Consider the following 15,597-nt stretch of genomic DNA (forward strand, 5'->3'; position numbering starts at 1 on the left):
TTATTTTTATTAACTAGCTCAGATATTGTTGCAGCGTCGGCTGCCAGAAAAGCTAAAGGTAACCAATATAGGGACGTGGGATGGCGCAACATTATGTGGACGGCCAAGAAAATGCTTTGTCTGGCATTCAACTTACAGTTGGATAGCGTAGGCCTCGTGATTGATAATGATTTTGGTTTCCAAATGGCTGACTTGCGGGAAGGTGCATTTGTAAGCAAGAAATACTGACGTCACTAAGATCAGAGCTGACAAACAGTTTCGATATTATGTCTCTATTATGAATGCATGTGCCACATTAAGCAGAAACAATAAGACACGCTTTGGAACTCGGTCTATATACGACGTTCTTGCTTTATCAAACAGTTGTTGCTGTGTGGAGGTCGTCGTCTTTCTTTAGCAGTGCTTCATTTGTTGCAACATTATCGCCTGCGTCAGCTTTTACCTGAAAAGAAAAGGTGTCCAAATCAAGATCATGGTTCCTTATTCACGAAAAACAAATTCTGACAACAACAAACAGGCTCAAAAGTAAACAGCGCTGCTTCTAAGCTCTATCGCTAACAGTACTTGAGCAGGATAAATTTAAGTCGGTGCGCCGCCATGCTGAACATATGGACACACTGCAACTTTATATTGGTACAAACATGCCGACAAGACATAGCACAAGATAAGAAAGCGAACAGACAAATGTCTTACAGCCCGTCTTGTGTTTCGCCTTACTTTAGGTCTCATGTTGTCTTGCGTTTTTCCTAGCCTTCCTTCTGGTCGCGTAGTTTGCACTAGCGCATCCATTCCACCAAGTGCTACTATCAATCCTAACAATAGTAGAACACGTGACGTTACACAATCGAAATGCAAAAAATTCACACAGAAACTCCACTAGAGTTGTCCAAGTATGCGTAAGCATTGTGTCACTTGCTCATCTCCACGTAGCCCCATGTCGGTATAAATCTTATCAGACTTGATCGGATTAGCATAAGCACTTATCAGCCCTTATCGCTCATTATCTACCCTTTAGGGCTTGATCCGACCGACTCCTATCAACCCTTATCGGTCCTTATCAAACTTATAAGAATTGCTCCAACCATTAAAAGCCCTTCTCGCTCTTCAGTAACTTATATATCAGCCTCGAACCATTATCAACCGTCATGAGACCTATACAACTCCTCATCACGTCATTAAAAATTAATTCTAGGGTTTTACGTCCCAAAGCCACGATTTCATTGTGAGACATGCCGTAGTGGGGGACTCGGGGTTAAATTCTACTACCTGGACAAGGGTGGTTGCTTGAGCTAGTTGGTAATTCATGATTAAAAATAACGTACAGCACGAAGGACAAGGACTGCGATAGACGACATACACAGCGCTGACTTCCAACTTGGAAGTCAGCGCTGTGTATGTCGTCCATCGCAGTCCTTGTCCTTCGCGCTGTACGTTATTTTTGATCTACTACCTGGGATCCCTTAACGTGCACGCATTGCACGGTATACGGGCGATTTTGCATTTCGGCCCCATCCAAGTGCGGCTGCCACGGCCGGGAGTTGATCCTGTGATATTATGCTTAGCAGTGCGCGGCCAATAGAGAGAGATAGAGAGGTAGAGGGAGAGAGGGAGATAGAGAGAGGGAGGACAGGGAGGTTTACCAGATTACACATCCGGTTGGCTACTTTGTATAGGGAAATGGGGTAACGAATGCGAGAGATGTGAGGAAGAAAAAAATACCCCCCCCCCCCCCTCCCCACAAAACAGGACTGTTTCAGTGGGAGCTGTCACACAGTCCACGAAGAATTTACATAGTACTACACAATGTCGACATCCCAATAATATATTCTGCGTCACACAGTACAAAGTCGCAACTCGCCACACAGTTCGGTGTCCTTTAATAGCGCAGTGGTGCCTTGATAACGGCTTACGCTGATGTTAGCCTAAGCCAGTTTCGAAGAACTGTAATTTTCGCGAGTGGGCCTTTGTCCAGTTGGTCTAGCGCGGCTGAGAGGGCCGCTCTTTCCGGGTTGAGGCAACGCCAAAGTCACTAAGCAACTACGGCGGGTGAAGCAATGACTGTTCAGAAAAAGAATCACTTTTGAAGTTGGTAACTTGTTATTTATCAGCTGGTGTGCTACATACGCGCGCCACATTTTTTAAACAATTAAAATGCCTCAGTTATATGCTGAAGCCAGCCATTTGTATGTGTAGAAAGTAACCATCTGCTGATGCTTGTTAAGACAGGAACCAATTTTATTTCGCAAAAGAAAAGAAAGAAATTCCGACAGGACCCATCTCACGATGAATGTCGGCATTACGCTAACATTGTAGCAATGTAGCGACATAAGTACTGTCACTACAGAGACACTTCATGCACGAGACATGTATGCAGCCAGGCGTCTCTGAGGCATCCTTCTGGACACGCTGCACCATCTGCTAGCAGCTCCATGAAATCTACGCCTGGCGAAGGCCGGAACACATATCCAGAGCAGATAGTCTGAATATATCAGGTTCAGTTGCGCCAAGGACCCGCCCACCTGCCTTCCGAGTGCTCTGGGAAGACAGATTATGTTCCCAACAACAAGGCCATAAAGTATGGAAACCCCAGAATTACACCAAGGAGTACCCACTGACCAACGTTGTTGAGATTAAGGTTAGGCAAGGAAAAACTCTTTCCGCTTCTCCTTCGTGCACAATCCTTCGATGAGTCTGTTCCCTGTGCCATGGACACGTTTCAGGCGCACCCTGCGCAGTTAGTAGCGGCGCAGACTCCACGCTACAATACTCGTACAACATACAAACATACCGCAAACTAGGTGCAGTTCCCAAAGAATGCTAATCACATGAGCTGAATAATATGTAACGTCGTGTGATGTTTTGTCATTTTGATGCTGCATCCTCGATGTTCGTGCCATCCTGCGGTATTTAAAACGCACTACGTGCGTATGTTTCGTCGCCTGCGGCGACAAGACTGCCTAGACCAGTTAAGTTCAGTTCTTCATAGATCTAACGTTAGCAGTCTGGTTGAAGCTCTTTCAGAGAGTTCCGCAGCCATTTGTCATCACATCGGGGATGAAAATTTTGCGTAATATTTTCCGAACTAATCTTGAAAAGGGTTGCAACAATGTCCTGTACAATACACATGGTGTCTCTAGGGTATCTAAGAAACACGGCCGCCACGCAGTTTTTCCGGACCTCGCGGAATAACACGGCTGCCAGTTGTGGTAAATGTGAATATCCGAAAGTGAAGCGAATCTAAATGTAGTGCTGGAAATAAAAATGTTTTACAAGGAGCGCAAACCCCAGCCACCAAGCAATAACCCGGTGCAGAAGGGGAGCAACAGAATCGACAGGCTGCAAGGTGCAAAATTCACCGTCGCTGCGAATGTTGACTATGTATACGTACTTGCCTGAGACACGTTAGCGATATGTTTAAGAAATTGTCGTTCTGGCGGCATGCCCTGCATGCGCGCTTAGTTTGCCGCCAAAAATAATACTCTAAAAACCATTAAAATCGGTGTCAATGCATAAGAAACAACTTAAACGCCCTGCAAATCAGAGCAAACGCGTTGCAAGGAGGAAACGCCTGGACATGCTCGCTGCTGTCGGTAGTGCAGCCTTTTCTTTCTTCATCAACGATATAGAGCTCTAGAAGTATTTTTGTTCTCTTATATAATACCGAAGCAAAGCTAGCGCATCCTACACACTTTTCTGTGATTATGAGTGTGTTCTGTCACAAAAAATTTACAATTTGTCTCGCATTGGATCTTATTGTTTGGCTCTTCGATTGTCTTTCTAAGAATTCACGCTTTTTTCTTGCTTTTGTTCATTGCCAGCTGTTTCTTGTTGTACTCTCATTTATGAAACCAGTATTTTGGCAAAGTGCACCTGACGGAAACAAAGGGAGGACATATTATCTGTTTGAGTCGATTAATAGACACTGTTCTCAATATTCTGTATTCCAAGCAATATATTTGAAATATCAGAACTTCAACTACAAAGGTTAGGGGTGATATATAGCCTCACAGAAAAAGAAGTAGTAGACTGAGACACATAACAAACTAACCTTCTGTTCGTCGCACTCCATAATTCCTAGTTTTGTCCACATTTGTACAAACCAGCTGTTTAAAAGACTCGAATCTGCTCGACGCTGCCGGTTCTCACCTGTAAAAAGAGAGATAACCAAACTTGTTAAATGTCAAGGTCTCTTACTTTCCTTTAGCGAATAGTCGTTATTCCAGTCAAATAAAATCTCATATTAAACGAAAATAGACACAATATGCCTCTTTAAAAAATTATACAGGCAAGTATTAGGGCGCGGGTATAGTTTGAAAATATATATCAAATATTAATTTGTTTGAAGTTTATAAATTCTAATAATCCATTTAAATTAGAGAAGATTTTCAAGCATTATAAATATTTAATGAAATACGAAACTGCCAGAAAAATTTAATAAGCACGGGCTAATCGTTCGCTCCAAGGTTCGCTTGAATGTTAAACAGTTGTATCGTGTTTCTTTTTTTACATTTCATGATGGTTTTAACGACATTCGCACAGTCATTTAGCTGAAGAGCCAGCGTACTGTTCCTATATTGTATCTAATGTCGAATAAGAGAAAAACCTAGCTCCTTAAGTGAGCATCAAGATAAATAACAACATAAAACGGTCCCTCGCTTGAAGCAACTTTGCGCCGATCACCGAAACAGTGACTCCAATCGCGTATATTGATGAGTAGGCAGATTTGTATTTTTTAGCATTCTCAGGAAGCACACCTGAGGTAGCACGCGCGCGAACCGTTTGATTTGCGACTTGACAGCTGACTTCAAGCTAGGTGAACGGTGAACGCATGTAAAGTGTCTCACTTAGTTAATAAAGTTGGCGTATTCTTCATACCTGCTGCGCAGCTTATCAAGATTCCTAGGACAACTGTAGCCACGGTACTGAACAGGCAGCTCCAGAAAGGTGAAATCTGGAAGAAAACTGTGCTATCCTGTGACCTGCAGGGATAAAAAAACAACAATAGAACGTCACATTTCTGAGACATCTAGTGTAGCCTGTGCCAAAGCCATCAAAGTGACTAGCCATAGACGGTGTAGCTTACTCTGTGATGTGTAGCCTGCTCACAGATGCGATGCAGTACTCGAAATCTCTAGAGAGGCTGGCGAAGTTTCGCAGTAATGCTACAGAGCTTTGTAGCGCCGAGAAATCCACGCACAATGAAAGATGTCATGTCTAGTTAGCAACAGTAACAAATCTCCAGGGCTTTGCTATTTAACGCAACAGCGTTCTCTGCCGGGCTCCGGCAAAAATCTATCCCATGCACGTACGTCACGCAAACATCTACACGCAAATCCGCAAGATTAGGATATCTATATATATCCTATGAGTAAAAATGGTAGGCATAAAAAGCTTACAAAGCTCTCCTGTATTAGAGGAATTGTACTCTTGATGATGTATAGTTCTTGCAAAGGGGATAAAACAACGATTTGTTTTATCGTTGAATAATTCCGTAAAAAACAAGGACGAAGACCTAACTACCTATACACTAGGTTCAGTTGCAGCAATGGCATGCCTACGGCATGCTACGGCGACACTGGGCTACGGCGACACTTGTTGCTGTGCAGGAGCAGATTTCTCCCTGCACTGGTGGGAAGCAGATTGCGGTGCTCAAGCAGCGCTGACTAATACGAAGGCCAGTGTGGTCAGCGTGGTATGGCGCCGCACGGTAGGCGAATCTAACAGACTGCCGAAAAAGGGCATTTCCTGTAAGCGGCGTAGTGCTTTTTACCACAGTCACTGTTCGCTTCTTTTTTTTTTGCACAATGCTTTTGCATATCCTGGCCAGCTTACATGGCGCAGAGAGCGCCAGTTCGTCACCAGTCTTCTTTGGGGCCACACGCTTTAGGGGCTGAGAAAAACAATACAAACGTGAAATTACCGTAACCTTTGGTTCTGAGATTTAGGTAGTTACTGCTTGCTTCCCATGCATACTTTGGTTGACCCCCCCCATGCACGCACGCACGCACGCACGCACGCACGCACGCACGCACGCACGCACGCACGCACGCACGCACGCACGCACACACACACACACACACTCTCACACACTCTCACACACACACGCACACATACACACACACGCACACACACACACATACATACACGCGCGCGCGCGCGCGCACGCACACACGTAAGCATAATCCGTAAGCGTTATTTGGATCAGCTGTGACTTTTATTTTACTTACTTTTGCTTACATGCTTTTCCTAGCTTATGCGCATCTACCCATGGCCTTTCCGGTGGCAAGGAAGGCTGGAGCTTTAGTAGACAATTGTCAGATTTTCTCGCCGAATGCAGCCCCTTGAAAGGGATCGTGCGAATTGAGCCGGAACGCAGGACATGAGCGTGCCGCCTCCACGGAGCAGAGCGGCAGCAAAGGAACGCCACCGGCCGCAGTAGCGCGTGGGATATTGCGTGAAGGAAGAGTGCATCATCGCCATGCCATGTCACCCTCGCGGTCGCTCTCGCAAGCCTGTGTTATGCGGTTGTTCCTTGTCTACACAAGCTCTCACCTGCGTTCTAGGAGCGCGTCGGTGTGGCCCAATGAAAACGCATCAAGCGCGTCAACGCACTCGCTCGCCCGCGTGGAGTTCATAACTCGAAAGACTCTCAAGAGCGCTTAATTCGACATTGCGCTACCACAAATTTCAATTTGGCCCGCACCCAAATCTCAAGTTGACCCTCTCACACTTCAATTGGCCCACCCCTACTATAAGCTTCCCCACACATTTTCTAAGGAGCCTTATGTATTTCGGTACGAATACTTACTGTACAATTACTGTACTTACTGTACGAATTTTTTTCTTGTTTATATTGTGTCTTACCGCTTATAAACCTACCCATCATCTATATTTACACTATTAAAACGAGTAATTGCTTTAACTTGGCAAATTACACGTTCTTGTGCGAGTACGAGACATTGAGGTGTAAAATCGCTTGAAAATCCTTTACACGTCTAAAATTATACGTGGCTCTGCTATCTTAAACACCAGAGCCCAATGGAGCTAGGGTAAGGCCAGTAAGGTAACGCCAAATCGCACACAAGACGCACGAGCGCCGGCAAGGCATGCCTACGGCGTCCGCGATTCGCGTGGCCAAGGCCTTTTAGTAGACAACGCGATTGTTTTCACTCTGTACGGAGAGGCGGGTGATGAGGACATCGAGACACCCTAGTAGCCTCCGGAGAACACCTCTCCTCCTTAGCCTGACTCCCTGCCTCGAGGGCACCGTGCTCGAGGGTCACGGGAGAAGGCAGGCATCAGGGACGCGTTCCTCACTCGCGTGCTCGCCGCTCCTTCTCCCCAACTAGGCTCCACGCCCCCTCGCCGCGTCGCTGTGTTGCGCGATGCCATTTTTATACTCTGCTTTCACTCTTTCTCAACTCTCCCTCCTCTAGCTCGGCGAAGCTGCGCAGGTCACGAGAAACCCAACGAGCCTCTAACAGCTCTACTTTAAAAATACGTACACCACTTTTATCGTGCAGCCTTAGTACACTGCAGTCAAACTTGTCTAAAAGAAATGCGCACCAACCACCTAGCAACACTCGCCTAGATGCATATACCCTTCCTTCGAATAAAGAGCCCGTTGTTAGAGAATACAAAAGTCTTTGAGAGGTAAAACTTAATACCTTCGATAAAGGCTCCACTAGGAAGCAGAAAAAATGGATAAAGGCAACTTTCCCCTTTCTTCAATGAGCTCTCGGACTGCTACAAACAGGTTCCAAATTGCAATTGCATTAAATTGCTTTTCAATATAAACAGAAATCGTGGCTCTGGCACAAAGCTCGTTTGGATTGAGCCAGTCCATGACATACATGTACTTTTTAGACAGAAAACGGGTACGAAGGAGCCAGACTTTGTAGCGATCGCTGTAAGAGCCCCCTAACTTCTGCCAGGAGCTTCTTTTAGTGATAATGACCCTAAATGGTACATCTAGCGTGTGCGTGTCTTCGCGGCGAAGAACACAAGCAGAGCTTTGCTGTCACATTGCTTTAGCGCTAATTCGAGTTCCTGGAGTTTCAGATTCTTTAGAAGTTTAATTGCTTGAGACTTGGCTCATTTAGGTGAGACGTGAATATTTTCTTAATTCTCATTTTTTCACGTACCAAAATCACGATATGATTATGGGGCACGCCATAGTGGAAGTGGGGAAGGGAGGGAGGGGGATGGGTCCGGAATAATTTTGACCACCTGGGATTCTTTTAGGTGCACCCAATGCCTGGCACATTGGCGTTCTTGCATTTTGCCAACGCAGACATGGGGCAGCCGCGGCCGGGATTTGATTCCGCAAGTTCCTGCTTAGCATCGCAACGCCAAAGGCATTAAGCAACCATGGGTGGTCGCGCCATGTCAAAAGGCCTAAAATTCTTCTCAAGGGCTTAAAAGCGTGCCTGCCAACGCTCCTAATTTTTCGTAAAGTCTAGAAATCTGGACTCGTTTTACGATTTTACGAATTTTCTGTGCAGTTTGCTGAAAAGAAAAACAGTTCGCAAATACGCTGTGCTTCTCGTTCTCGGAACCTTCCTTTGGAACTGTTCTGATCATATCAGAACGTAATAGCAACACATAATCCGAAAAAGAAAATTTATTGGGAATTACGTGCCAAAACCACGATCTGACGATGAGGCATGCGCAGTAGGTTACTCCAGAAATATCAACCACCTAGGGTTCTTGAACATTCACCTAAATCTAAGTGCACGGGCGTTTTCGCATTTCGCCCCATCGGAATGCGGCCGCCGCGACCAGGATTCGATCCCGCGACCTCATGCTTAGCAGCCCAACGTCATAGTCAGTAAGCAACCACGGCGGAGCAAGTTTGTGTCAACACGTACCTAACGGCCCAAGCTGCTACATAACTTTGGTCACTAGTTCGACGTAAGAGGATAGATAGATAGATAGATAGATAGATAGATAGATAGATAGATAGATAGATGGATAGATAGATAGATAGATAGATAGATAGATAGATAGATGGATAGATAGATAGATAGATAGATAGATAGATGGATAGATAGATAGATAGATAGATGGATAGATAGATAGATAGATGGATAGATGGATAGATAGATAGATGGATAGATAGATAGATAGATGGATAGATGGATAGATGGATAGATAGATAGATAGATAGATAGATAGGCAGATAGATAGATAGATAGGCAGATAGATAGATAGATAGATAGATAGATAGATAGATAGATAGATAGATAGATAGATAGATAGATTCCACGCAGCTCAAGTTGTCAAAGAATGCTAATGGCTTTAAAAATCCAGACATCTGCGTTTATGCACCTGTCGGTCTGAATAATCTGTATTGTGTGTAAATATTGGGGTTCTCTTGGGAACGCAATTAACTATGTGCAGCTCCTGCACAATTAGTACCTGTGTTGCATTGAGAGAAGAGTGACATTTTTCTTGGGGTTAAAAGAGCTGCTGTTTTCAAGGCAGTAGTCGAGATTCACCGGCATGTGCGGCGGTTTGTGTCCACTGCTGATTCTCTGCCACATAAGGAAGAGTTGAATGGCGAACGTGATTAGCGTAGCGGTGCCAGCACCCTGGAAAATTGCAACCTCATTAGGAGTTTATACATATAATTCGGAACGCTGCATGCTTAATTATCATCATCATCATCGTCAACAACAACAACAACAACAACAAAGGCCTATCTTCATGCCCACTACAGGACGAAGGGCTCTCCAAGTGATCTGGAATCCCCCTCTATCTTGCGCTTGCTTATTCCAACTTGCACCTGCTAACTTCCTAATTTCATCACCTCACCTAATCAGCCATGGTGAATTTGTTGTCGTTTAGCAGATAAAAATCGCGCATAGGTAATGGCAAGTCTAATATTTCAGGGTGATTTGCGTCACCTATAGCACCCATAGCCAGGCAGTGTCGTACTTCAGACTCAAGAGGAATATGCAGTTTTTATGTTTGATTTTAATTTTTTTTCAAGAACGTTAAACACCAAGTGTCTTTTGTTCAAAGGCACAAGTGTACTCAAGGCTGACGTGAAGCGTACGTCATATTCCCATACAGTCATTTGGTCTGTCGATAGTTATTTTCCACTTCTGTTCTCCCAAGAGTGCCAGAAGGAATAGAACCAGTCATCCCAAATCCCTCGTTCCTTATATATTCGTGGCCTGTATGTTAACTTAACCTAAACAATACAAAAGTGTTCCTTTTAAATACGAGGTAGAAAGCTGGTTTCAGTAGGGAAACCTATCCCAGCAATCTGGGCTAATTGACCATCATTCATGCGTGATTACAAAAAATGGCAGATAGCAAGTTGAAGACATGGATTCACTACCCCTCGATTTCCACACAAGTAAAAACTAAGTAACAGTGAAGCAAAGAAAGGAAAGAAAAATAGAACTGCCAGAACGAAATGTGCCGAACCATTAGCAGTGTAAATTCGCAACATTTTACCAAGGACATCTCGCCAGAAAAGTTTCTGAATTTATTTGTTTTGCTAGTTGCTGCTGATAATGAGCTACATTTCTTACCGGGTTGGTTCTGAAAGTAGTATAGTAAACTATAAATGCAATGGCTTTTGTTATTTAAATAAGTTGTGGCTAATCGCTGTCTGCTGTCGTCTATTTTTTATCCGTTTCGCTTTCCATGCGATTTTTTATGAAACGTGTCTATTTCTGGGTTCACGTAATCACTTGCGAAATGCATTCTTAGAATGCTTTATTTATTTGTTAGTTTAATTTGTGCTATACTGCGATCGTAGAGGGCCCAAACAGGAGGGGCAAAGAAACTATTGCAGGAACCCGCGTGTAACAGCAATAATGCGTGAATGCCATACGCTAAATTGATACATCAATACGAGGAGAGCTTCCCACTACAAATTCAATCACGTTGATAGATCTAGGCAAGAATGCACAACTAACGCAATAATGCCGGGCAGCATTGCAATCAGTTATTGCTCTAGAGCATTTCTACACGTTTGAGCGCACATATACGAACTTAACACTCAGACTGTGCTTATGACGGGAGGGCCTAGCTGTGTCTCTAACTGCAAAGCTAACAAAGACAGTCGGAAATCCGTTACTTAAAATACAAAGTTGAAAACTGCGCAATTATCTGTATACTAGGATGCTTTAAGCGCAGTGACTTCAAGAACTATGCCAAGAAATACAGCGAGGTTATGCTGGCATTATACAGAGAACACCGCGAAGAAATAAAGGTGACAATGTTCTGACCTTGGAGTGCACAAACGGGCATGTGATGGCCAGGATCAGCAGTCCGATGCAAGGACCGTGAATTGCTGAAACCACCATAATTACGGCCTGCAATAGAGAAATGAAAGAAGATCATGGTTTACTTGCTATGAACAAATAGTGTCAAGACGGCGTGGGATGCCAGGCCGTTGTGTTCGGGGATTGGGAGCGTGCTCTTTCCCCGCTTGTTGGCGCATGATTTCACAATGGATGTTTTGTCCATAACAATTGCACTTTCAAATGCTTTGCCTTTATCCCTTTTACAGCGAAGCTGTGTACCTCTACCGTCCAAGGAAAGTTTCGTGTCATAAGCAAAAAAATCCCCATACGTGGGTCGATCCCGAAGATAGTGCAATGCCGTGCCGACCCGCTGCGGAGGTGGAGTTGGCCATTAAGGAGCTCACATACACAGCTTCGCTGGTCTTCCTTCTTCACAGAGTGAAAGGGCACTGAGTTTTTCTGTTTGCTTCTGTCGCTTCTGTATGTTTAATAATTTTGCTCCGGTTTACCTTGTCTATTGCTGTTATACATATTTAACGACTTCTGCTACAGCTATCGTCATAGAGGGTTATGGTATGTGGAAATAAATAAATAAATAAATAAATAAATAAATAAATAAATAAATAAATAAATAAATCGGTGAGTACGCTTACGGAGCTACCTGGTTGTACTAAAACGTCACCGCTGAGCACGTTTTCGAGAAGGGCAGATAAATTTTGATAGGTTTGTTTCCGCTGTATTGGCGTTTTGGCTGACCATGGTTCCATCGGCTGCAAAATGAAACAGTGGCAGTGCGTCGAGAATTCGCTCTGCGTTTTCCATAAGAAGATGTGGTAACGCCTTCGTACGTGACACATAGGCCTCTCTGTTTAGCCATGAGACACGTTTTATGGATTCCGAAAACCGTAACGTTGAATAAAAAACCGGGCTAAGTAGGGAGAAACATGAAATTACATTTACCCTAGTTACGGATCCCAAATAGACGCAGACACAGCTGTAAACAGTCATGATGATGCCAAGAAGGAATGCTGAAAAGAAAATGTGTGCTTTCTTTAGAATATATTTACTGAGAAGCTGACACGCAAAGCTTTACAAGAAAATTAGTAATAGCGACCCCAGGGATGTCTGTCAAGATCGTACGAGCTTGGCATCCAAATGTAGTTATATAATTTGCATTAAGACGATATTGTAGTTGCATCTTTCCGAATAGAGTTCAGGGTAACGATGATTATAAGCGATCGGGTTTGGGAAGGTGTGAACATCTTGAAGCGGCAGCGCAAAAAGGTTGCCATTTCGCAGAGGAGCGATTTATCACGTCGAGAAAATTTTCACAATCACAGTGTGGTGAATGTGCCGAGATAATTATGGTTTCGCTTCTTTCTACTGAAGGCACACTTCACATTAGTACCCCCATTTAGAGGGTTGAACGAGAGAGCGAGAGACAGGAAGAAAAAATGCCGATTCCATGCACAGTGAGAACCAATGTTACGCAAGACACTTTCATTGTACTTGATGATCTAGCATCGTTAGAGGTTTCGCAGATTGTTACCAGGTGGCACAACATGTCCGTGTAAGGCGAATAATCGTGTGGCGTGACTAGAATGGCAGGTAAACGCGGGAAGAAAACCACGGGATGGCGACGACGGTGGCTTCCACATGACGGCGTCGATGATGCCATGAGAGCGACGACGATGTCATGACTAAGGAGGTGACTACAGTGACGTCACGTTTGATTTAATGAGTTCCCAGCAACAACAAGTACACCGCAGCAGTTTAGCTTCTAATTACTGCATGAACCACAAAGAGGTGTGTCATACATTCCGCAAAGGAATGCGCGAGTGGGAGTTTATCCTATTCCTTATACTGATGGGTTTACGCCAACAATGTCGAGTAAGAGATTCCGAAGTGGAAGATTTGCAAAGAAGGGTATTTGGTTCATTGCCAAAACGAAGTCCCCTCGCCTCCCCCCGCCCTCCTGCCCCAAACATTTTTTTTCGAGTTGTACAATAAATTAAACCGAAGTAGGAGCATGAATATGAAGTGTTTATAAGTGCAGCTAGGGTGGGATCATATATTCTGTGCTACTTACCAAGGCCGCGGGTTATCCAGCGGACGTGAGAATCGAGCTGCCTGAAGTGTGGTGATAAGACGTCGACGTAGATAACGGCTGCCTGGGAATTTATGGCGGAGGATATGGTGCTGGGGAAAAGGCAACAGGTACTGTCAGTTAATTGTGAAAAAATATTGCGGAAATCACAATATTCATTGTCTATTACAACAACATGATGCCAAGTGGACAGCAGAGCTAAGGAAGACGCTGTGATAACTTAGCTGTGACTTTAATTGAAATGTATAAATAATTTCTCGTTATTCTTGCATTTAAATTGAAATCACAGTTAATTGTCCGCATTTTCATTCATCGTGATCGAATGTTCGCATCGTATACGGCTGTAACAAAAATCAAGCCGCTTGGTTCTCCAGCTTGCTCAATATTTCTACTTGTGTTTTTTGTTTTTTTACATCAAATGATATCAGTTTCGGGATATCTTTCGGGATAGATATGGTGTATAAAATTCATTTCTGAGAAACAGCTCGCACTGTATTGTGGTCGTTCAGTAAGCAAATTGAATGATAGTGAAATGTGAGTTTTGAAGAAGTTATCTTAAATCAAACAACACAAGATAATTTCTTAGCTGTTTAGTTCATCGAGGTGCCAACTTGCAACTGTAGTACTGATCTCATGTGAAATGAACTATCACATACTGTACGAATCATGCACAAAATATAACATTTATTACCGATTTGGTAAAAATACAGCTTGCTAAGCATGCCCAACTTTAGCCCCCGCCTAAATGGGAATATAAAAGAGAATAAATGGTTCGATACCTCAATTCAGTACGCCTTACTTACTGAATTTATAAATTGGTACTGGCGTCGCCCTTCTGTTTCTTGTTCATCCCCCTCCAGCTTTGACAACAGCTTTATTGATATCTAGCAAAGCTGCATCTTTGGTGAATTAGTGCTCCGATGACATAGTATTGCAGCGGTGAATAGAGCCCACGAGGACAAAGATGTTCACGCAGTAACTCCTCCGGGAGTTTCGCAGTATGCGTAAGCATTTTGCCACTTGCTCATATCCACGTAGCCCCGTCTAATTATCAATGTTGCGAAACTTGATCCGACCAGTAACAACCTATAACAACCCTTATCGGTCGTCATCAAACTTATCGGACTAGATATGACAGTTATCAACTTTTATCGGTTCTTATCAACTTTATCGGACTCGATCCGACACTTATCTATCCTTATCCACAGTTATAAGCCTTATTGGATCGATCAAAGCCTTATCAGCACTTATGAGTCGGTATCAACCTTATTGCAATTGATGAAATCCTTATGAACTGTGATCTGTTCTTATGAATCCTATCGGATATGATTCGATCATTATCAACTTTTATCGGTCCTTGTCAACCTTGTCGAACTTGACCCGACCCTCACCAACCGTTCTCGGTCCATATCAACCTTATGAGAATTGCTTCGACCATTATAAACCCTTATCGCTCTTTGGCCCCTTATCCATCCATGTCAAACAATTATCAACCGTGATGAGACAAATATAATCCCTTATTACTGCGTATCATCCTTATCAACTCATTGACTGCATATCAGTCAGTGTTGCGTGACGCGAAGCGTATTAGCCCTCACAGATCAGTCGTATTTCGGTCACTGAAGAAACTCCCCAACGGAAGGCTCATCCGGTGACCACCAAAATGCATCGTGATGGGAGGTGCCTGGCATAAAATTTTCGAAAAATCGGAATTGTCGTTGTCATAGTTCTTTAAGACGGCGCTAAATGTGATCCTAGAGATGGCTTTTATTTTGCCGTCACCAAATATTTCAACGAAGTCTTCGTAGAAGCTGTTCTCCTTTGACGCTTGTTTTGTACCGCGGGGACAACACCTTCATATGGTTAAGATTCGATAAATCGAATGAATGTTCAGCGAAAGTGATAACGCTTAACATGATGTGCCGAGAAAAGCAAAAAAAAAAAAGCAATGGCTCGATCATTTCGATCAAAAAAAAAAAAAAAGATGAACCCGCACTTTGCTACCACGCTTCACGCGAAAATTACCATTTTCAAAAGATATTGTCGTGCTTGACTATCACCTGGTTGCGGCACTCACTACTGCGGCGAGGAAAAGTCCCGTGAAACCCGGGAAGTTCATCAGGGAGGTTTTTATATAAAAGGGCAGGATCTGTAGGAAGAAGAGAACAGTTAGTAAGCATACCTTCCGCTATAAATGAGTCGCAGTCTTGTCTGGTGCAATGCTGT

At 43.7% G+C, this 15,597-nt stretch overlaps 1 protein-coding gene across 1 annotated transcript; it reads right to left on the reverse strand.

Moving 5' to 3' along the window:
* Positions 1-276: 276 nt before the first annotated feature.
* On the reverse strand, positions 277-12,287 carry LOC142584309 (sodium-coupled monocarboxylate transporter 1-like). The gene is made up of 6 exons (XM_075694457.1): positions 12,225-12,287; positions 11,247-11,333; positions 9,421-9,593; positions 4,876-4,979; positions 4,049-4,146; positions 277-442 (listed from the first exon to the last, which is right to left on the reverse strand). Exons 1-6 carry the CDS (start codon positions 12,270-12,272, stop codon positions 356-358), a joined length of 597 nt encoding a protein of 198 aa, XP_075550572.1. The 5' UTR covers positions 12,273-12,287; the 3' UTR covers positions 277-355.
* Between the last annotated feature and the right edge of the window lie 3,310 nt (positions 12,288-15,597).

This window comes from Dermacentor variabilis, chromosome 6 (genome assembly GCF_050947875.1).
Source record: "Dermacentor variabilis isolate Ectoservices chromosome 6, ASM5094787v1, whole genome shotgun sequence".
Classification (NCBI taxonomy): Eukaryota; Metazoa; Arthropoda; class Arachnida; order Ixodida; family Ixodidae; genus Dermacentor; species Dermacentor variabilis.

What these genes read in the sequence shown, in the direction of transcription:
- LOC142584309 (XM_075694457.1), bottom strand. Translation starts at nt 12,272, where the DNA reads ATGACTGTTTACAGCTGTGTCTGCGTCTATTTGGGATCCGTAACTAGG. An exon ending in ATTTGGGATCCGTAACTAGG is followed by an intron (nt 11,334 to 12,224) that starts GTAAATGTAATT and finishes TCTCTATTGCAG; the next exon opens with GCCGTAATTATGGTGGTTTC. An exon ending in TGGAGTGCGACGAACAGAAG is followed by an intron (nt 443 to 4,048) that starts GTTAGTTTGTTA and finishes TTTTCTTTTCAG; the next exon opens with GTAAAAGCTGACGCAGGCGA.